This window comes from Eumetopias jubatus, unplaced genomic scaffold (genome assembly GCF_037043125.1).
Source record: "Eumetopias jubatus isolate StellerSeaLion01/CBP00866 unplaced genomic scaffold, mEumJub1_p1.0 scaffold_1, whole genome shotgun sequence".
NCBI lineage: Eukaryota > Metazoa > Chordata > Mammalia > Carnivora > Otariidae > Eumetopias > Eumetopias jubatus.
The window spans coordinates 202,541,954-202,565,341 of NW_028274807.1; the positions used below are offsets into that span (position 1 = coordinate 202,541,954).

The following is a 23,388-nucleotide window of genomic DNA, read 5'->3' on the forward strand; positions in this document are numbered from 1 at the left end:
GAGAGGACCCCGGGGGGTATTACACGCCAGAAGCCATACTCCAAAGACTCAAGAGAATCCCCCACAGTGATTTTCCCTGAACCATTCCCCACTAGTTCGGTGGTTCTCCAGCTTTCCTCTTTCCCACATCACCTTTAAGATTTTTGTCTTTTCTGTGTACCACCTGCACCATTTTTTTTTACTAAATCTCTTTCTCTGTTATTTGGTGCCCCCCTTCCCCATCCAGACCTTAAACAAAGCCCTATAGAGGAGGGAAAGCTGGGGCCTCCTGAATCCCCTATATCTCTTCTCAGATTCTATCATAGCCACAGCAACTTGCACATACAAGGCGGGGGGGGGGGGGGCGCTCTGTAAATAGTGGCAGATCGAGTGCATCTGCCGACACTACTAAAAAGAGCATAATGACCTTCCCATTCCTCCTTTTGCCACCCTAGTGTGGGTGGCAAACACCCTGAAATTGGTGGTGCCCGTGTTAGGACTGGTAACCTATGAACTCACAAGAGTCTCATTTCCAAATCATCTGAAGAGACAGAGTTGGTCTTCGTTTTATTTATCTTGAACTACGCTAAAAAGTATATAATAGTCTCCATTGTGTGCCTCCTATCTACTCCTTCCAAATTTACACACACACACATACACACTTCTAAAATGGTCACAGCAAAAAAAATTTTTTTAAAGTGTGAGACTAAGAAGTTTGCTATTAAGGTAGGGTGGAGCTGTTCTCCCCCACAGCTCGTACTGTTTGCCTTGGTAATCAACCCAGGCTAGTAAACAACCTGAAGCACAAGTTCAGCCTCTTCGTGAGCCAAATTCATCAGGTGAAGGCCAAAAATACATGTTCATATTTGCTGACACTATTTAGACAGCTTATGTAACAACAATCAACCCAGCTGGGTAGATGGGCTAACCGTGATTATTATAACCCCCTTGGTTCAGAAGATTTTAGATGAAAATGGAATTTTAAATTAAAACAACTACCTGATACAGCTTTGCAGAGCAACCTGAAAAATTCCCAAGCCACAAACATACTCACAAACGACATATTTGCATTATCTAACCACTCTTTTTGTCCCCCGGCATTAATAACACTTAGTAAGTACAGATAGGAGTTTGCCTGCGGGAAAATACACTTAAGTTTCCTTCGAGATGCAAACTGATGAACAACTTCACCTAAATGTCATAAGAGTGGTTATGAAACTCACTCTCTGTCTTGCATCCACAGCACCCAGTAAAGTGACCTTCCCTCCATGTGAACTCAGGAATGTCCACTGTGGTAAGAAAGAGCCAGAGATGGTGAGGATCAACTATTGCGCTGGAGTATGCCTAGTCCATAGTAGGCACTAAGCAATGGCAACCATTATCAAATTCAACAAACACTCAACAGAAATGTGAGAGATGGCATGATAAAGTGGACATTTAACTGAGCTTGGAGGGGGTCATGTTGCAGGGGGTGGGTATTGAGACCCTGACGTATAGGCCTTGGGGAGGCAGAAATTCTGCCCAGATGCCACTGAGAGGCAGTGGTGAAGCTGGGCAGCCAAGCCAGTGCCTCTAGAACATCCTTCCATGCCTGAGACTGCTCCAGGTCACACGCAGGGGCACCCGGCCCGCTGTTCTTCTTGACCCTTGGGCTCAAGGTCCTTCCACGGGCAACTGCATGCATATCATCCCTTGATCATTTAAGAGAAGGATTCCTGACTGTGCCCCCAAGACTTTACCAAGCCTCAAGCAAACTGGAAATCTACCCCTTTGTCCCCTGCTTTTCAACCGCCACGGGACACTCTTAAGCTCCTCTAAACCGAAGGTAAGGTGCCGTACGTTCACAGAGGTGGGGTAAAACTGAAAGAGAAAGCCAGGGCACCTATATTTGGGTAGAATTAAATGGTTGAGAAACTCTCACCAGTGATCATGAGATTTGGATTCCAGACCTGACCCCGCTGCCTCTGTTACTGGGCAAGACCCTTTACTCTTCTGAGCTGTCATTCCACATCTGAAAATACTGTTTCCTCCTAGCTCTTAGTTTGTCTGAATTGAAACTTATCCATTTAGATTATTTCCATTGTACCGTATTGGCCATTTAACTTAATAAACGTGTGTTCGTTGCTGTGCCTCTTTTTCTAAAGACATCATCCCTTCGTAAATTCCACGGGATGTATCTACTACCACTTTGTTCTAGCAATGGAAGTTTCGAGTTTATTTTTTGAAGCATTGAACTTGAGTCTTGGGACAACTCCTAAGCTTGGTACATAATGTGGTATATGGTTTATGTTGAATTAAATGAAGGTGGCAAGAAATGAAAAGAAAAACGAAATTCTTGAAACCAGAATATGATTTAATGTCCCCTGTACCGGAAGATTTCACACCTACTTTCTGGTTTTTCTCCTGAAAACATATTTGTATTAGTTTCATCACGGACTCCAACTTCAGATGCTTCGACCTAGCCCTCTGAGGACCTGGACACGTGGCCTCAGCTCTCAATCTCCCTATCCATAAATGAAGCGGGCAGAACCGGGACTGTGAAATCCTCTCTAGACTTTTAGGTCCCCATTGTGACCCATTTTAAGTTGCATTGTGTAGTGGCCAAAATCAACACAAACCCCAAAAGCATGATGTAAGTTGGCCTATCTATTCCTGAGTCAGGACCAACTCATGCCAAATAGCCTCTCCTGAATTTTAAGTCTCCCAGATTCTCAGGAATCTCCCCACTCTGTGCTCCTTCCTATTTCAGTGTCTACCATGCCAAGCTCACTTTTTAGCTTATTCATTCCCTCCTCAGTGCGTCTGGCTCATGCCTCTGTCTTCTGAGCCTGCTGAAACGCCCAGTTAGTGGGCTTTCACCCACCCAGCCCCAAGCCCCTGGTACTTGCAATAATCTGTTTCATCCTGTACCTTTGCCTCTTCTAGGACAGTCTCCTTCCTTCCTTCCTCCCTCCCTCCCTTCTTGCTTTTCTCGATATAAAATTGACAGAGAAAATTCTAATATGTGTGCAACGTGATAATTGGATATGCATATACATTGTAAAAAGATTCCCCTCTTTGAGTTCATTAACACAGCCTTTCCCTCATCACCTCACATATTTACTTTTTTCATTTTTTTAAGAGAACACTTAAACTCTACCCCCAACAAATTTTAATCACCCAATACAGTGTTATCAACTACAGTCACGTTATACATGAGATCCTCGGAATTTACTCATTTTATAAATGAAAGTTTGTACCTTTTTGCCAGCATCTTATTTCCCCCACCTCCAAGCCCCTGGCAATCACTTGTCTATTCTGCTTCTACGAGTTTGACTTTTTTTTCCTAATTCCACATTTGAGTAATACCATGCAATATTTGTCTTTCTCTTGTGGCTTATTTCACTTATCAGACATAATACCCTCTAAGTCCATCCATGTGGTCCCAAGTAGCAAAATCTTTTCATTTTTATGGTTGCATAATATTCCATAGTGTGTGTGTGTGTGTGTGTGTGTGTGTGTGTGTGTGTGTGTACATACACCACATCTCCTTTATCCATCCATCTATTGATGGGACACTTGGATTGCTTCTACATTTTTTTTTTTTTTGGATTGCTTCTACATTTTGACTGTTCTAAATAATGCTGCAGTAAACATAGGAATGCATATGTCTTTCTCAATTAGTGTTTTTGTTTTCTTTAGGTAAATACCCAGTAGCGGAATTACTGGCTCATATAGTTCTGTTTTTAACTTTTGAGTAACCTTCATACTGTTTTTCACTGTGGCTGTACCAATTTATGTTCCCATCAACAGTGCAGGACGGTTCTCTTCCTCCACATCTTCCCCAACACTTATTTCTGAGTCTAGCCCTTCTGACAGGTGTAAGGTGTTATCTCATTGTGGTTTGATTTGCATTTCCCTGATGATCTAGGACAGTGTTTCTTTAAGAGTGGTCCCCGATCGCTCCCGGTGTGTGATAAAAACTGCAGATTCCAAGCCCCCAAGCTAGACTTCCTGATTCAGAATTTCTGGAGGGGTGAGACCCCGGGCAGCATTTGTTCAGCAAGCTTCCCGGTGATTCCAGGCATAAGAGTTTGCAATTCACTGCTCTTTCACCAACTCTTTTTGCGTTTAATTTTTAAGGATAAAGCAGGACTATAAGAGGGGAAAAAATGAGCGGGGCGGGGAGCGAGCCATTCATAGCTCTGTCCTGGCACCTGGCAGCGCTGGAGCTGCCGGCCTATCCCGGCCAAGCAGGCACCCCTGGAGAGAAGAGCAATCGGTCCGCGCCGCCCACGCCCAGGCCCCCTGAGACCACTGATAAGTCGGTCTCCAAGCCACAGCCGGCGTCATCACCCAGCCCGGGAAGGGAGGGACAGCCCTTCCGAGCAACCCTGACTCCGATGCTCCAGAGCGCCTCTGAACGTGAGGGTCCAGGCGGCCTCTCCCCTCCCGTTACCATTGGCAACGGTGGCCTGCTCAAAAAGTCGGCGTGGCGTGGATGGGCGGGACTTCCGGCTCTGGAAGCAGTGCGCATGCGGCGGTCAGCCGGGCACAACGCACTTCCTGTCACGTGACCTAGATGACCAATAAAGGTGCGTCACTTCGGGTCACGTGCCTCCGTTCCCATTAGCAACCGGAGGCTTCTAAACAAGTTGCCCTCCCTCTGCATCTTCTGCGGCCCAACCACCCTCGGCGACCCCGGCTTGGCGGGGCTCCGCCTGGCCTCTCCCGCTCCTCTGGGCTGTGACTCCCGCCGCCGCCATGGTGAGTAGCCGGCCGGGAGCCACAGCGCGCGGAAGAGATGCCGAGCCGGGGCCGAGGGAGGGCGTGGCTGCAGCCGGGCTAAGCCCGCTCCTGGGCCTCCCGGCCGGCCCCCACAGTTCCGTTAACCTCGGCCGCAGCCCGTCCGGCGTAGTAGCAGCCGCTGTCCGCGGTGTCGCGACATTCCTCGTTCCCGCCTGGGTCGGCTGGCCCAAGTCACACCTTGAAGGTGGCTGGTGGAGGGAGCTGGAAGGAACGGCCGCCTGCAGAAGGCGCAGGGCAGGATTTTTCACTCTGTTCCTAAAACTCCCCAAGTTTTTGTTTTTTGTTTTTTCTTTTACACACACCCTTTCGCAGCATGAAAAGTTATGTATTATAACGAGTTGCGGAGGGAGAACGTGATGGAATCCGGCTTTCGGATGTGAGAGCGACTTTTAAGAGTCCACACCATCCACTTTACAGCGCAGGAAACTTGGGTGATCCTTCATTTATTTTGACCTGTTCAGAAAAGACCAGCTGTCCCGTATGCTAAAACATATCCATTCACCTTTCCAGCGTATATAGAACGTCGGCTTAAATAGCAGCCCTACTTAGAAGAGTGCACAGTGTTCAGAAAAAGGGCTGAAACCAGAGTTTCGGGGCACCATTGAAATGGGCCGCTGAACTACATCAGCAGTGAAATGAATGTAACATTGTGGGTCAGCTGTACTCAAATGTAAAACAAAAAATGTAAAAATAAATAAAAGCTCCCAGGTGATCATAATAATAAAGAAAAGCTGCTGGTGAGCTTTACCAAAGCAATTTGAGTAGGTATGGGTTTGAGGACTAGGGGATAGCATGGGGATAGCAAGGGTAGAAAGGGTGTGGAGAAATGCAAGGGTAGCTAGAGGGATTCTCAGGTTTGAGGGGTTTTTTTGGGGGGGGTTAAGCATTAATAAGGTTTATGTATATAGTCTTCCCTATAGTCTGAAGGAGGAAGAAACCTGTAGAATGTTGAGAGGGGAGAATACTTGGTTAATCAAGTCCTCCAGGAATTTGAAAGAGAACCAATTAAGGCCTGATGAAGACATGACCTTCAAAAGGATGAACGCCTTGAAGTTCATTTGTCGGCACATGCTTTGCTGGCACATGTCTGTTCCTTGGGATGCACTGTGCTGGGGATGGGGGTACCTCAGGGAACCGGATGGGCAAGGTCCTTGCCTTTAGAGACATACGTCCCAAGGAAATCGAGACTGCAGAGAGAAGGTGTGTGGATGCAGAAAGGCCACTGCGAGTGACTTGGGAGCGGAAGGAGATCATGCCTGATGGTTGGCCCTTGGTGTTGGAGGCATCCCAACGCTGTGTGTCGATAGTGACAAGCCTGAAAAAGAGGCTTGGAAGTTAAACCTTAGTCTCCCATAGGAAGGCTATGATATATGATAGATCATTATTCTTAAAGATCATTCCTGACTCATTTAGTCCCTGCATTAGATGTTCAATTGTATGACGTCCTTTTCTTTTCAGCATACTATAAAATGAAAAAGAACTTCATTGATCTCTAGCTCATAGTTGTCAAGCTCTCATCTGGTTTAAGATAAAGACCCAATTAATGACTATTTCAAAACCAAATTCATTTTTTAAAGCTGTATTAGCTAAGGTAAGGTTAAGTTGGTATAGTAGATATCCAAAAAAGCAGTGGCTTAAAGAATACAGAAGTATATTTCTCTCACTGAACAGCCATCTCACTACTCGTCTGAGGTCCGTAGGTCAGCGGTGCTCCACAAAATCAGTCAGGGATACGGGTCCCTTTCATCCTGCTGTCCACCCGACCCCTCCAGAGAAATAGGTGTGACAAAGACACGCCCACATCTAAGGCTCAGGCTTTGGAGATGGCCCATGTCTCTTCTGCTCACGTCCATTACTGAGCAGTAGTCATGTGGCCACACCAGGCTGCAGGAAGGGCTAGGAAGTATCATCTAGTTGGGCAGCCATTTACCCAGGAGGAAGGGAAGAACAGAATTTGGTGGACATCTAGCAATCGCTGCACCTGGATATCTTGTATATTTTCATCGTTGGTTCCTTCGTCACATCTTCAAGACTAACGATTGCGTCTCTCTCTTTTAGGCAGAGTTGGGCCTAAATGAGCACCATCAAAATGAAGTTATCAATTACATGCGTTTTGCTCGTTCAAAAAGAGGCCTGAGACTTAAAACTGTAGATTCCTGCTTCCAAGACCTCAAGGAGAGCAGGTATCAGAGGACTCTAAGGAAAGCCAGGGGGGAAACATGGATCCTTTCTGGGAGCCATAGTGGGGATGCTGTAGGAGAGGCCACACAAACCGTTGCTGGGATTATCATGATCAGTTATTCACTGAGAGTAGCTACACCATGCCTTGTGGATATGTGAAATTCAAGAAATTGGATTGTGGTGGGAGGAATCTATTACCAAACATACGCATATGATAATTATGAGATTGCAGAGTTTCAGAAGAGCCATCAGGAAGTAGTGAAATGCATGTAGGTTAAGGATGGGCTTGCTGTATTAAAGATCCCAGAACTTCAATTACCTGAGTTATTAATTAAAGGATTAGAGCCATAAGGCATGACAATTAGCAAGAAAACCCCTACATAGCTCATAGTGAAGAATTAGAAGGGGGAGAAACAGCAGAAAACCATGAAAAACCATAATGAGCAGAAATTGTTAGTAGATGATAACTAGTTTTGTTGAACCAGTCCTGGAATAAAGTCCGTAGAAAATGCATGCCTGATCTAGAGAAAAACAGGGGAACCAAGGAAAGAGAAGGACTAAGCAATAAAGAGACATCAGATGACTTGGGGGGTCAGCCTTTGGCACAGTTAAACGTCAGGTGAGGTGGAAATGCACAAGGCCTCCACATGAGCACCGAATGCCATAAAGCCAGGCACGGCTCTCAGGAGCAGACACTGTCAGCTGTAGAGGGGAGGGGAGGGGCCGTCTTACTGTCAAAGTGCCCTGCACAGATACTTTCTCGGGATTCAGCTATTGTGCATGTTGCTGAGACTGCGGGAAATGATTGTGGGGCTGGGTCACTCCCCTGCGGGAGCAGGGGCACGCCACCTCCACCCTCTGAACCTGCATTCCCATCTGTAAAGTGAGGGGGTTGAAGAAGATGGCTCTGAAGTTCCCTCCCGACCCAGACATTTTCTGTGGGAGAGTGGGTTTAATGCTATTGATGATGATGATGAGTGGTCAGTGCTCAGAGGAGCTTTATTTTTTTTTAATTCAATCAATTAACATATTGTAGTACTAGTTTCAGAGGTAGAGGTCAGTGATTCATCAGTTGCATATGACACCCAGTGCTCATTACATCTCGAGCCCTCCTTGATGCCCATCACCCAGTTACCCCTTCCCCCCGCACCAGCAACCCTGTTTGTTTCCTACAGTTAAGAGTCTCTTATGGTTTGTCTCCGTCTCTGATTCCGTCTTGTTTTATTTTTTCCTCTCTTTCCCTATGATCCTCTGTTTTGTTTCTTAAATTCCACACATGAGTGAGATCATATGGTAATTGTCTTTGTCAGAGGAGCTTTAACTAAGATAAGTCAGTTTCTTTTTCATTTGGGCCTCAATGGTAAGAGAAGCAACATATAATGACCATTGATTTTCTTACAGTCATTTACTCTCATGTGAAGAGTTCATACAATTATTGAAATGCTAAACAAATAATAGAAAGAAAGGAGAAATAACACCTTCCAGGTGACTTTTGAAACAACTAAATGTGATAAGACTAATTTTAGTGGAGATTAAAGTAAAAAAAAAAAATTTAACAAAAACTAAAGAAAAAAAGTAAATGTTTGGGGGACTGTTTGTGAGCACATAACCTTGTGTTAGAGGATGTGCACACCCACTGTGTGATCATTTTAGTAGACCTCAAAAATTACCTAAGCTTAGAAAAAAATGAACTGAGCTTAAATTATTTTTAGTATGTTTTATTAAGAAAGAAGATAGTTCCCAGAGAGATTTTCACTATAACCCCTGAACCCTTCAGATGACGTGAATGTGGGTTTCTGAGTATTGTTGTATTTTGTAAATGGTTTGGGTTGTTTCTCCCGAAGGCTGGGCCTGTGGTTGTTTTTCAGGCTGGTGGAGGAGACCTTTACCGTAGACGAGGTGTCCGAGGTCCTGAGCGGGCTGCAGGCTGTGGTCTACAGCGAGGTAGAGTCTGAGCTCATCAACACAGCACACACCAACGTGTTGCTTCTGCGGCAGCTTTTCTCACAGGCTGAGAAGTGGTACCTCAAGCTACAGACCGATATCTCTGAACTTGAAAACAGGTACTCAACGTTCGTACCTGCAGTTAGGACAAGAGAGGCCCAGGCATGATCTCAAAAGTTAGCGAATGCCTTTGCCACTTGTTTTCTTAAGACTGGGGGGTGAGAAAGTCTGGGGAGAGCTGCAGCAACGCGTCTGGTCACCGAGTGATCTCTTAGGTGCAGGATACTGCACCTTGGTCCATGTCGTTTGGGTTCCGGGCCATTAGTAACTAAGTATCATTTTGGATATGGTGACGTTTCCTTCATGGTGCTCTGTCCTCCCTGCCATGTTGTAGTAGATCGGTACCAGTGGTTGTATTCTGTGGGTGTGGTCCAGATCTAAAACGAACATTTTTTTTTTCATATTTGTTTTTATCTTCAAGAGAATTATTAGAACAAGTTGCAGAATTTGAAAAAGCAGAATTTACATCTTCAAATAAGAAGGTAATTTTTAGTCATTCTAAGTCCATATCTTAATAGCCAGTGTTTAAAATCCTCAAGTTGCCCAGAGCATTCAGAGGTTAAAGTGAAAACCATCAAGGAAGAGCATTCAATTCAAGAGCAGACTTCAAAGATTGCCTCATATTTTCAGGCAAAAAAAGAAACACTTTAGAAGGAACCATGAAAAATTGCTTCTGTCTCCTTTCGCTCACTCGTACGTTCTCTCTCTCTCTCTCTCTCTCTCTCTCTCTCTCACACACACACACACACACACACACACACACACACACACACACAGAATCCCCGAAGTCCATCCCACTCCCTGCCATATAAACTCTTCACCCAGATAATGCTCAGCACGGCTATCCACCCTGGCCCTGTCTCTCCTGCTGCATGACCTTGAGCGGGTTGCCTGAGACAGCCGAGCCTTGTTTGCCTCATCTGTCAAATGGAGACAGTCCTCGCAGTGACTAGTGACCTGCTTCTCTTTTCGATCATTCTCTTCATTTGCAGTGACCACGTAATACGGCATCGTGCAGATGCACCGCAAATGCTCCCTGGTGTCCGGGCAAGAAAAATGGTGCTGAGAGTTCACAAACATACACATACAAAACAGTTTCCCAGTTATTCCTTTGGAACGTGTTTCTGGCTGAGACATTTCCGAGTCAGAGGGCATGCATTCCCCTGTTTTTAACGCATATTGCCAAACTGCCAGAATATTTGCGCCAAGTTACTCCTCGCCTGCGGTGTAGCCACACTAGGACCATTTTCCCTGACTTGGGTTCATGCGGAAGTCTCTTTCAACCCCCACATGTTAAAATTCCTGTCCCTAGAGGCCAGCATCTGTATCTGCTCTGGCTTCGAGCACCTTCCCTCCTGCCTTTCCTCCCTCCTGTCCCTTCCATCTGAATTTATTTAAAAGGATATGGGGAGGATGGGTTCACTTGCGTCTCTAATCTGTTTGGGGCACCGCGGGCCAGGCACCGTCCTCGTCACTGGGGCATAGCAGAGAACCAAACCTACAAAAACCCCCACCCCATGGAGCTGGCATCCCCGTGGATATGATTTTAAAATGTTTTCCACTTAGAAAGTGCAGGTGTTGAGTGATTACATGTGGTTTCTTCTGCGGTGATTTTGGTTTGGTTTCTTTCTTTTGTGTCAGCCCATCATAGATACCATGAAGCCAAAACTTGCTCCACTTAACGAAGGTGGAACCACGGAACTCCTGAACAAGGTAATGTCCTTGTTGCGAGAAAGGCAGACCCTCTGACTCAGCCCTCTCTTGGTCTGCACAGCTGGAGGGCGGAAAACCTGAGGTAGGAGGCAGTGGATTCGGGCTTTGGTCCACTGAGGGTAATTAGTCCATTGTAGTTGGTCTACTTCATGGTTCCCGTGGGCCAGAAGAGGGCACTCACCTTCCAGAAAGTCTGAAGCAACTCTTAACTGCATCTTTTCATGGTGACGTGAAGGGTATGGCGTTTTGGACAGTGTTTACTGATGGACATTTGAAGTTCATGATCCACAATAGCAATGATGGGGTTTTTTATTAGGAGGTTTATAAAAATTAACTACCAATATACAAATATTTTTCACGACTCCTGTATTCTCAACATTGTGCTAGATGTTATTAGATAAAAAGCAATGTAATACTTAGTCTTTTGTCCTCAAAAACCTTATAGTCTCATTGAGAGGGGAGAATTAATCTTCTGGAAATGGGGGAATGCTAATCTGTGGGTGCCCAGGGTGGCCGAGAAAACACAGTTCCACCTGGGTGTGAGCAGTTGAGGACAGACTTTGGGGGAAGGTGGTCCCTGAGCTGGGCTGAAGGCTAAAGACAGATGAAGTTGTCGGAGGGAAGAAAGGGGGCATGGCAGACAGGGCAATGGCGTGGGCAGCAGTGAAAGGCAGAAGGAAGCCTGCGCGGTCTGGCACGGAGTGCTGTGCTCTCTGACCGGGCTGATGTGCGTGTCGGAGCGCAGGCAGGCAGAAGACTGGGCTCACAGCCGACTCTCATGATGGAGCTGCTTGAAGCAAAGGCCTGTGTCTTCAGCTCAGACAGAAGCATTTAGAGGCTTGGGCATACAGCATGGCACTGAGAAGAGACCATGTTTTAGGATAAGTACCGGTGGTGTGCTGTGTCAGCCGGGAAAAGACCCAAAAGTGGCAGGGCCAGCTAGGTGGGAGGTGGCAGAGAAGGGCTGAGGACAGAGACCTGAAGGGAGCCTGAGAGACTGGGCGAGGGCTTAGAGCCACAGGTGACTCACAGATGTGGAGGCCGGTGGGCTGGGCGGGACAGGGATAGCACCAGCAGCCAGGGCACGTAGATATTCACGCTGTTCTAGAATTTAAGTTTAATTTTACAATTAAATTTTTAAGGGCAACACTTTTAAGTATGAAAAATACCGTAGCTAAAATAATAAACCTTGAATTTACTCACAAAGGAAATTTCCAGACTTCAAGAAGAGAACGAGAAATTGAAGTCAAGGCTGAAGACCATTGAAATGCAGGTAACTGAGAAATACTTTGACAAAATTATTGAAAGCGTTGCCTGCAGACTGAATACTGAATGTGTTTTGTTTAAATCTGCTCACAGGCAACCCAGGCATTAGATGAGAAGTCAAAGCTAGAAAGAGCACTGCAGGATTTACAGCTCAACCAAGGAAATCAAAAGGTGAGAGAAGTTTTGAATATAGTCGGTAATACTGTAATAATTTTGTGACCATGGGTAACTGCAGTTATCACGGGGATCCCTTTGTATGGCCCAGAAATACTGAATCACTGTGATGGACACCTGAAAATGACAGGGCCTTGCATGTTAATTATACTTCAATTTTTTAAAAAAGGCAGACTAAGTCTCAGCTGTCTTTTTCCCTTTTTCAAATAGAATAAAGATACAAACCCCAACACTAAAGTGTTGGGGCGCCTGGGTGGTTCAGTTGGTTGGGCGTCTGACTCTTGATCTCGCTCAGGTCCTGACCTCAGGGTCTTGAGTTCGAACCCTGCACTGGGCTCCGTGCTGGGTTCCACAAGGGCATGGAGCTACTTTAAGAAGTCGTCTTAGTTACTGTTCGTTATCACCCACTCCTGTCACTCCTGAGAGGGAGGCCACTGTTGTCCTGCCTCAGGACACCCCTGTCCAGGAAAGGCCGGAGTGGGGGACATCGCTGGGGCAGGTACGCAGCTCACAGGCTTCCCATGCCTCCAGAGCCCACTAGCACACAGATACTCTGAAGTTTATGTGTTTTTAAGTTCTTCCCCCTTTTACTTTGACATTCCCATTACAGTGGGGGAAAGGAAGTGAAGAAAGGAGGAATTTTTAGTTCATTGGATGTGTATTTGGTTTTATTATACAGAACTTGTTATTAGTTAAGTCGGCCTTTGGTGAGTATGACAAGATAGAATGAGTCTACGGGGTCTGCCTCCTCACATCCACCTGCGTCTGGTGGTACTCGGGACGATGTGCTGAAATGCCTGGCTCTCCAGGCCTGAGTGGGCCACCGAGTACCGCTCCCACTGTGGGAAGTTCTCACGTGCTCAGTTCTGTGTCCTGGGGCCTTCCCATCGGCGCCAGGTGCCGGAACAGACTTCCTGTCAGCCGGTCCATGTGAGCAGATTTGCAGGGCGGCCCTAGCTTTTCTCATGTCTGCTAAACAGTCCCCAGACTTACGTCGTTAGACTTCTATTGTTACACTTTTTTTTTAAGATTTTATTTGTTTATTTGACAGAGAGAGACACAGCGAGAGAGGGAACACAAGCAGGGGGAGTGGGAGAGGGAGAAGCCGGCTTCCCGTGGAGCAGGGAGCCCGATGCAGGACTCGATCCCAGGACCCTGGGATCATGACCTGAGCCGAAGGCAGACGCTTAATGACTGAGTCACTCAGGCGCCCCTGATGAATTTGTTTTAAAAGCCATTTTGGACTTTGTTCCAATTTTACTTTTCAGATTTTGGCAAAAGCAAAAGGTGTACATGCTTTCACTAGCTGCAATGAAGTAAAATCTTTTCAAAAGACTAGATTTCAAAAATGAGTGAGGAATTTTGTCGGTAGTACTGCTTTATCTTTATATTTAGCAAATATATAGACCATTTTCCTGTTTAGTAATACAACTTTTTTCTATTAAAAACGTATCCAGTCAAAAACAAGATCCAGCTGCTTCTATAATGCCAACAGTGTGCAAACGTGCATATGGCATTTATACAAAAAAAAAAAAACACCTTAAAATCTTATAAATTTAGCAAGCCGTATAATCAGTAAGCATTGATTAGGCTCTCATATCTTAATGCAAATAATGATTAAGACATATGTCTATTAAATTTTTGATATAAACTCTGTTAAGTTTATTATTTTTCTGTCTGTATCATTCAAAAGTCTTCACCAGGATTTTTTTTTTTAACCTGACTTTTCAAGAACGGAACTTGTTTGCCATCCCTACCCAGGGACACACAACCTTGTCAGATTTAGGATCTCACCTCTCTCCTGTTCCTCTTTGGAATTCCAGCAATTCGTAAATGATATTTTACCTATCTGGAGATGAGTGACTACTGAGCGTTGCTGTGTGCAGGACACGGGGCACGGGGGCTGAGGGTGAGCTGCGCGTGCTGGCGACCTTCTAGGAGCAGGAGCTTACCCAGGCTGGTGGGGCGGAGGGGGGGGGGTGTGCAGCAGAGGCAACGTGCGCATGCACAACATTTGCTTTCATGTCATGATGCTGAATCACTGTTGTAAAACAGTCACCAGTTAGGATGTCAACATGAAATTATATCAGTGCATGTATCTTTCATAGGATTTTATAAAAGCCCAAGACTTGAATCAAGACTTGGAAAACACGGTTGCTGCTTTGAAGAGTGAGTTTCAGAAGACACTTAATGACAAGACAGAAAACCAGAAGTCCCTGGAAGAGAATCTGGCGACAGCCAAGCATGACCTACTCAGGGTTCAGGAGCAGCTGAGCATGGCTGAAAAGGTCAGATTTGTCTGTGTGTGTCTATCTAGCTGAGGAACAAGGGTCACTGAGGGACACATTGGGGGCCAGCCGCAGATTTTCCTTATTTTTTCTCAGTGTATTGGCCAATACATGTTAGAAATTTATCATTTCTGGGCATTGAGATCCTTCTGTCTTTGGCACTAAGATATCTATGGTAATAAAAAATCGCCACTCCTTCCTATGGAATGGTCAAAGACTCCTCCATGGATAGCTTCCGTGAGCTGCCCTGCACCCCCATGTCGCCCATCCCTCCCACAGCCCGGCACAGGGATGGGTGGCTTCTCTTTAAAGGATTCTATCCCTTGTTCTTAATTTCTATGAAATACGTAGAGAACCATGTTCTTCAGTTTAGGGATTAGACTCTTAAGCATACGGGAGCTAAAATGTAACTGAACAAAAAAATCCTCCTCCTAGAATGCTGGTACCACTTTGGGATGTGGGGGAAAGTCATGCTTATTTCACCTGAGAATTAGTTTACTGTTTCAAACAGATTTCTCATTGTACTTAGTTACATGCTGACAGTGCTCCTGTTTTATGGACTTCTCCTTTGAAGGAATGTATTTTTAAAATCTGCATAGCCTTAATTTTATATAAGTAAATTTTAAAAAGAAATTGGAAAATAATATAAATGGAGTATTAGTAAAATTAGAACAAAAATATACATGTTTATGAGATGTGTTACTTCTTCACTGTTTCGTAGTAATGTGCTGACATTTTTCACTGTGCAGGAATTAGAGAAGAAATTCCAACAAACAGCAGCTTATCGAAACATGAAAGAGATTCTCACCAGGAAGAATGACCAAATCAAAGACCTGAGGAGAAGACTGGCCAAGTAAGCCTTGCTGATCCCGTGCGGCTCTTGGATTTGTCTCACCGCCGATTGATGTGTGTTCTTCACTGAATCTCAGTTTGTGTCCAAAGAGGTCAGGCCAGGGGGTGCTTGCTGTCATTTAGTCCAGAAGGCTGCATCTGAGGAGAGCAGAGGGGCTTTGGCCAGGTCTCGTCCGTACTGCCCACAAGGGCTTCAGCCAGGACTTTAGAGAGAGAGAGAGAGAGAGAGAGAGAGAGAGAGACCCCCCCCACACACACACAGCTACACTAGACTACCCTTGGCAACGGATTCCTTTAAGCAGGGTAGCAGAAAGGAAACCCGGCAAGCTAACAGGGCACCCTTGGGCATTTCTCCTCAGGAGTGTCCTTAGGGGCCTAAGACCCGGTCATCCTGTGCCCTCCCTCAGTGACAATTTAGATGGTAGAGAATGCGGTCCCTGCAGGTGGGCGCCATTGGAGGACCAGGTCTCCAACCGCGTGCTGCCCTGGGAGGAGCAGGGACGGTGTGTTACGGGAACTCAGTGTACAGCGCGGGGAGCCTGCGACGGGCCCAGCAGTAGTCACAGCTCAGCCCCCAGTCCTCGCGGCCCACGTGGGCTCTGCTCCTCAGGCTCATTTATGTCCTCCGCGGTTTGATCTGGAAACTCAGCTGCCATTTTACTTTTATCAGGGCTCCAGGGGAACAGAGCGAGGAAGTAAATCCCAGATCCAGTTCATCTGTAGTGAGGGGGCTTTGTTAACCTTGTCCTCACGTGGTCCCGTCAGCACTTTGTGTCCATATGACAACTCGGATAATTACAGAGTTTCTGCTGTCCTAAGCTGTCATGGGTCTGAATGCCAGATCCAGAGAGTTGGGGTCCAAAGGTGTCCTCACGCTTCGCTGGTCCTTTGTCCTTTGTCCCCCTGTTGGGGGGAGCCCCCTCATAGTGCCGTGGCTGTCTTTGACTTCCGCCCCAGTACTGATTCTACGTTACTGGGATAGTCACTGGAGAGCTTGCAGGTAAACTCACTGGGTAACGACGATAGCAACAAAAAGTATCATGATGTTATTTGTGGTCTTAACAGAATTTTTATCTCTTTCCAGGTACGAACCTGAAGACTAAAACCCGAAGAAGATTTCTTCTGGAAGTTGCCACCATGTGAAAGTACAAGCTGTTTCGCACCTCAGGCATGTATTTTGAAGCAGTCTGTTACATTCCCTCTCTTTATTTTTCTAATCTATAGGCTTTGCTTCTAATATTTAGAATGAGACTTCCCGTTTCAGTTACCTAATTGAGAAGAGGGGAACCTACTGACCGACTCTGGCCAGTTGTCCCAGACTCCTCTGAGCGCACCTGAGTCTTAGTTCCGATGCGGTGAGAATTCTTTATCAGTAAAGAAGAGACGTTTAGAGCGGGAAGAAGAGTCTTAGCCTTTTGCATTAGCATAAAGAGTGTACTGTTTCAATAAATGTTAAAGCTAGCATCGTCTGTTCTCGTGCATTCCCCGGGGTAAAAATAAAAACAGAGTTACTAAAGATAGTTATTACAAATAAACCTTATTTTTCAAAATCAAATTCATTTTCTCTATTTCATTATAAAATAGGAATGCATTGAAAATGTGCCCGCCAACTTTTATAGGTAGCATTTTTATCAATTATAAGGAAAATTAATAGAAACACGAGGCTTCGATTAACTTCCGTCTCGAGCTAAATGCTGTAATTACCAGAGGACGTGCAGACATTTTTTGCAGCCCAACTTACCATGAATCTGGATCACTGATGGAGAAGTCAGACCCATCCTGTACTTCTACAGTTGGGCAAGTATCCGGACCCAGAATAAATAGAATCTTTGTACTTCAGTTTTCCAGAATATTCTCTTAAATTATACTTTTAAAATGACTTATATTCAACATAAAATCAGTTACCAGACCTAAGATTCAACTTTGATCATAGTTTATTTGTATGCATCTACAGTAACTGCATTTTCAAGGGGTTCTGATTATATTTCCATTGGTTCTGCTTTTTTCTTGAGTGATTTTTGGATAAATCATTAGAAATGAGGCCTCAGTCTCCGCAGTCATGTAATGCAATGATTTGCCATAAAGATAAATAAAATAAGGTCCACAAAGCAGCAATGCGTCGGAAAGAAAGGACTGACTTCTGTCACGTTATTTAGAAAGTAATTGTTCGCATTTCCAGAAGCAGAGTGTCACACCCTAAATGAGTGCTGTCTGCTGAGAGAGGTCATCCCACTTGGACAAATGAAGATTTTGTTCACTAAGAAGAGTTTACTGATCAGATGATAAGGCTCGTCATTACTTTTATTCAAGCTTTTAATATTAGCCTTGAATTTGCTGTTTTTCTTGGACGCTTTATGTTAAAATATTGAAGGAAGAAATGATAAAGGCTAAGACAGACAGCCTCCCCTGAAGAGGACACAGAAGGCAGTCTTAAAAAGATGAACGGATTAGGGAAGGGAGGGAAAAATCCAACAGGCCAGCATTTATTGCATATTCTCTCCCCACCTCCCCTCACCGTTCAGGTCCCTCATCAATCTCTCTTCCTTCTAGGGCTTAGTTCTTTAGGCCCAAATTGATAGTCTCTCCAAAAATCTATCCCATTACTTAAGGACCAGGATATTCTATATAATTCAGAAACAGAACATGCTAGTAGATCCGTCAGAGACCATTTAATCATCCCTTCCCTGCATCTTTCTGAATGTGATGCCCATGGGGGAAGAAGAGGTGTTGAGAAACCTATATTGCTAAGTAAAATTTCAACTTGTTTTTTGGTAGCAACTTTGAAATATTCTGTTTAGTGTGTTCCAGTCCGATAATGAATTCAAAAGTATTTCTGAAACCTTAAAACCTAACTGTGCCCCACGTGAAGATACATACATTCTTTGACATAAATCAACGTGATGATTCTGTCACATCTAAATACCTTGTGCTCTGCTTTTGCCCAGCGTCGGGCTCCCTGCCCAGTGGGTGTGTGTGTGTGTGTGTGTGTGTGTGTGTGTGTGTGTTTACTCATGCCTTTAGCAAAATGAAGTTTTAAATGTTTATTTTTTGCATATTTTCCCAGTTTTAAGACTTATCTCACTTGACTGAGAAAACAAGCCTTTCTGGTCTATATATTTTGGGTTCCTAAGAGCATTGGCTCAAGCCTTGCTTAACCTTCCCGTATGCTACGCCGTCTACACAGTATATCTCCCGTCTTCCCATGTGCTAAGCCGTCTACACGGTATATCTCCCGTCTTCCCGTGTGCTAAACCGTCTACACGGTATATTCCTGGCTGTCATGATGCAGCTTTGGTTGAACTTAAAAATTCAAGGCTCCCGCTAAGTTATGACTTAGACCTTTGGTTGACAAAAGTAAGTATAAAGGGTTTTTATTATTAATTTCTTTTCAACATTTAAGCATTCCATTTTTTTCCTCACTATGTGGTATGTTCTGAGTCTCTGTTAACTGTCTAATGATCATCCACTTGCATCTTATAAGACTATTTATTAGGAAAATATTGCTCTACATTGAATTGAATGTGTAATTCTGTTTCATAAAACTTCTGCTATTTGTTATTTCCATTCTGATGAATGAAACAATCCATGGGGATGCTTATATTTTTAAATGCTAGGTGCTGTTAGATAGAGTGGATTGCACACATTTGGCATTAATGATTTCCTTGGCTTATGTGTAAATGCTTATTATATTCTAAAGCTTTGCCATTAGAAGTTCGAGACCTGATTCCTCTCGTGTAAGCAAGTCTTTTAAAAATAAAAGACAAGGGGCGCCTGGATGGTTCAGTTGTTAAGCGTCTGCCTTCGGCTCAGGTCATGTTCCCAGGGTCCTGGGATCGAGCCCCGTATCGGGCTCCCTGCTCCGCGGGAAGCCAGCTTCTCCCTCTCCCAGTCCCCCTGCTTGTGTTCCCTCTCTCGCTGTGTCTCTGTCAAATAAATAAATAAAATCTTTAAAAAAATAAATGAATAAAAATAAAAGACAAAATGGTAGTATTTAGACAATACTATTTTTTAAAAGATTTTATTTATTTGAGAGAGAGAGCATGAGCTGAGGGGAGGGTCAGAGGGCAAGGAAGAAACAGACTCCCTGCGGAGCCGGGAGCCCGATGCGGGGCTCGATCCCAGGACCCCGGCAACATGACCTGAGCCAAAGGCAGACGCTTAACCAACTGAGCCAGCCAGGCGCCCCTAGATAATACTATTTAAACAACAATTTTTAATACCACACAGAAAAAAAAGTTGGAGTATTTTACAGATTAAAAAACCACTGATACTAGATAAAGCAAAATTGGAATTTGAAAATCCTTCATGAACTTTTCGAAGTAACAGTAGGATGTGAGGTGGGGACGGTGTACCAGAAATGAGGTGGATGGCCCCTCACTGCCTTGCAGAGAACTGAGGAGGGGCCACGTGCTGCGCACAGACTCACGTTCTGGAATCCTGTCCGTTGGAGAATCGGAAGTCCTAGGGAGCTGGGTTGTGCAGCAGCAGCCCTACTGTGTGCCGGGGCCCGCAGAGGACAGCCCCCAGCAAGCTGCTCGCCAGCACGCATCGCCTCCCTCCTTGTTCCAGCGGGGGCAGTGCCAAGGGGAGAGCTGTCTGCCCGCCGGCGGGCTCTCCTGTCTGGTGCCCACTCCAGCAGGCCGTCCCTCTGAGCCCTCTGGCCCCATCCTCACTGCACCTTGGCCTCCAACCTCCCGGGAGGCATTGCAGCAGTGTGGTAGGACTGGCTTCGAGCGTCCTTGCCAAGGCGCCAAATCCCGCGTCACAGAGGAGAACCCACGGCTCAGGACACTCTCCTTAGCCAGCTTCTGTTCCATCACCCGCTGGGTGCCCACGCCCGCTCTTCCAGCTCCTGCCGACCCACGTGAGCCAGCTTCTTCAGCTCTTTGCGGGGCATAATTCCCTTCCTTTCCAAGCAGGACAGTATCTCTTGCCACAGGCCATGCTGGTACTCGTCCCCGTTGTCTGATTTAGGAGAAACGAGTGCAAGTGGGGGCAGATCGTGGGGAGGACAGAGGTTCTCTGGCCGGTCTTCTCTGTCAAGAGAGGCCTTCATGTGATTCCCAGGTGAGGGGAGGCTGCTTTCTAGCCCGGGCATGAGCCCCTCGCTAGATCTAAGCATTCAGGGGGGGCCTGGGGTACCAAGGCTCTTGAGGGTATCTGCCCAGATGGGCCCATCTCACATCTCAGAGTCCCCGCCCTCCCTGATCAGAGGCTGGCTCCAGCCACGGGGACTTGCCAGGCCTGAGAACTTGGTCCACTTCGTGATCATGCCCCTCGCGATATCCCATCCTGGCCTGACTCTCAGCACATCCTGTCGTCTGCATAGAGGAGGTGTGGGTCTCTTCAGTGTGCCCTGGGGCATTCGGGTTGTCACGGCATCTCCTGTGGTGACAGCTGGTTGGCCAGAGCCTGCTGCTCTCTTCATCACCCCGGTCGTTCCCAGGCTGGAGTTCAGTAGCTGGCCCGGCAGCACGCCAGCGTCTGTCACCTCCGCCCTCCACATCAGGAGTGGGATCCTGTTGTCGTCTGGCTGGCATCCAAGTCCAGTTGTTGGGCTCCCCTAAAAGCAGGTCCTGAGACAAGGGTTTTGGTTGAAGTAGTTTACTTGGCACGGGACCCCAGGAAGCAGAGTGAGGGCATGGGCTGTGAGGCAGGAAAGGGAAGCCAGCGGAGAAAGGGTATGTTCATGCGTAGGTGACCACTGTGGACCACCAAGCTCCATCCCACTCAGGAGTGAGGAGGCCAGGGCGTCATTCACCAGCTCCTTGTTTATCAGGTTGAGCATTGCTCCTGGGATGTTAACTCCCAGCTCTTCTTGTGCCTGGGTTGAGCGTGCGCCAATGTTCAAGAAGGGCCCTTGGGTGAAGAGCCACAAACCTCCAGTGGGAAGTGTAGGGCAGTGATGGCACATGGTCCCACGTGCTACCCCACAGAAGCTAAATGCAGTGGGTGTTCTATACATGCTGTCAATGCTTCTCAAAGGCTGAACTCAGAGGAGAAATAACAAACCCTGCTCAGCCTGTTAGCCCAGTGCACTCACGTGGCCAGACCACAGCTGCCTTCCCATAGCAGCGGCTCTGAGGAAAAGACTATCCCTGGACTGAGCGAGCACTCAGGCCAGACCTCCCCTCGGTGACTCAAGTATGAGGGCCCATTATAGAAGCTCAGTCCTAGTGTTTGTGAAATTGCACCTCTGTGTCCTGCAGAAGCACTGCTTAAGCCATGAAAAACCTCGGGTAGATTGTTCAAAATTTGATATTAAGTTCATTTTCTAATACCAAAATTTCCCCATACCAATGACCAAGATTTTTGAAAACCTGGCCACTAGATAAATCTTTCATACAGAACAGAATTCCTGTCCTTCTAAGTGGCGAGTCACAAACATAATTTTATCTTTTCCTGATGACTGGAAGTCAGTGTTACAAGGATCAGTGACTGTCCAGTGACCTCGGGCAGCTGAAGTGTGGAGTGCTGTTTGCCCCAAGAATAAGTGGTTTACAAGCACCGTGGTTTGGTTTTTTTTTTTAAAGATGTATTTGTTTATTTGAGAGAGAGAGAAAGAAATAGTGCGCAAGCGAGGGGAGGGACAGAGGGAGAGAACCTTCAAGCTGACTCCCTGGTGAACGCGAAGCCCCATTCAGGGGCTTGATCCCATGACCCATGGGTTCACGACCTGAGCCAAAACAAAGAGCTGGACACTCAACCAACTGAGCCACCCAGGTGGCCCAAGCACCATGTTTTTTGAACTATTGCATCTTAGGGTTTACCCACATCCACTGATGTCCTTTCCTATCGGGCTGGTAGCTCACACTCTGATTTTGACCAGTGTGCCAATCTCTGTTTCTAAGCGGTATGGGCTTGGAAAATAAAAAGAGCAGATTAGAATTATTTATATCCCCAGAGTGAGGGCTTAAGGGACTCCTCTTTTATGGGTGAAGTGCATAGACTTTGTGGCATCTTGGCAGTTCCAAGAAATTTTTAGGTGCTTTATAAGAGAACATTAACCTGCCAGGTTATCAGCTTTATTTCAAATAGCTGCAGTTTGTAGGTAAATAGCTCTGGATAAGTGGGATATTATGTCTTACTTATTTTTCTTGCCTTATTGCGCTGGCCAAGACCTCTAGTACAATGTTGAATAGAAGGTAATAGAGGACAGCCTTGCCTCATTCCCAGTCTCCGGGGTAAAATTTTAAATACTTCACGAATAAGAATAATGTTTACAAGGGGCGCCTCGGTGGCTCAGTCAGCTAAGTGTCCAGCTCTTGATTTTGGCTCAGATCATGATCTCAGAGTTGGGAGATCGAGCCCCACGTCAGGCTCCATGCTGGGCGTGGAGCCTGCCTAAGATTCTCTCTCTCTCCCTCTGCTCTTCCCCCACCAAAAAACAAAAAAAAAAAAATGTTTACAATATTCTGTATTAGATTAAGGATGTTCTTTTCTATTCCCAGCTAGCTAGGAGCATTTATAAGGATTATAAAATGGGTATTGAATTTTGCCAGATGTCGAGATGATATACTTTTTCTCATCTTTTTCTGTTAATGTTGCGAAGTACAACACTTAATTTTCTGATGTTCAACTACCCTCAGTGTCCTGAAACCACTCCACTTGGTCACTGTGACAGTCTGGCATGCCGGCCACGCAGGCAAGGGTTGAACCACAGCTAGTCTGTGGCCTGGCAGACGGTCTTGCAATTCTCCCAGTTGACGAGGGGGTGGGGGTGGGAGGCTTGTGAGGAACTAGTCCAAAGCCACCTCCCACAAGCCTGCCCACCTCCCCTGGGAGGGTTCTGATGAGCTCAGGGTAGACCATATAAACTGCTTCCGTGCGGGCTCGACCTGGCCCCTCAGCAACGCGGTGACCCCCAGCCATCCTGCCCCTTCTGGCATGTGGGAGAAGGACCAAGGGAGCCAGCACCCTCGCCTGGCTCTCTTCCTTTCGTCGTCAATGGAGGTAATAAACTGCCAGAATCTAAAAGTAGCTCCGTGTCTTTTCACCATCTGACTCAGTCCCGCCTTGGCTGCAGCTGTGTGCTTGGTAATCCCTTCAGGATAAAGGACTGGGGCCCCAGCTACTGGGAATGTCGCGGGCAGTTGGTCCTCGGCCGCCTCTCCTTGCAAACTGCCCGGCTAAGGAGAATCTC

The 23,388-nt window shown here is 46.2% G+C and overlaps 1 protein-coding gene across 3 annotated transcripts; it reads left to right on the forward strand.

Annotated features, from left to right (window-relative positions):
* Positions 1-4,591: 4,591 nt before the first annotated feature.
* On the forward strand, positions 4,592-16,707 carry LZTFL1 (leucine zipper transcription factor like 1). 3 transcript variants are annotated; one of them, XM_028087255.1, is made up of 10 exons: positions 4,592-4,725; positions 6,826-6,950; positions 8,793-9,011; positions 9,374-9,434; positions 10,594-10,665; positions 11,873-11,938; positions 12,025-12,102; positions 14,214-14,393; positions 15,143-15,246; positions 16,330-16,707. In XM_028087255.1, exons 1-10 carry the CDS (start codon positions 4,723-4,725, stop codon positions 16,346-16,348), a joined length of 927 nt encoding a protein of 308 aa, XP_027943056.1. In that variant the 5' UTR covers positions 4,592-4,722; the 3' UTR covers positions 16,349-16,707. The 3 variants fall into 3 exon arrangements, with proteins under 3 accessions (XP_027943056.1, XP_027943057.1, XP_027943059.1); XM_028087256.1 differs by having other exon boundaries at positions 8,817-9,011; XM_028087258.1 differs by having other exon boundaries at positions 6,830-6,950.
* Positions 16,708-23,388: the final 6,681 nt, after the last annotated feature.

Bases quoted from the DNA above. Each gene is read 5' to 3' on its own strand.
- LZTFL1 (XM_028087255.1), top strand. The intron at 9,012-9,373 runs GTACTCAACGTT...TTTATCTTCAAG, and splicing joins ATCTCTGAACTTGAAAACAG to AGAATTATTAGAACAAGTTG. The intron at 10,666-11,872 runs GTAATGTCCTTG...TTACTCACAAAG, and splicing joins CCACGGAACTCCTGAACAAG to GAAATTTCCAGACTTCAAGA.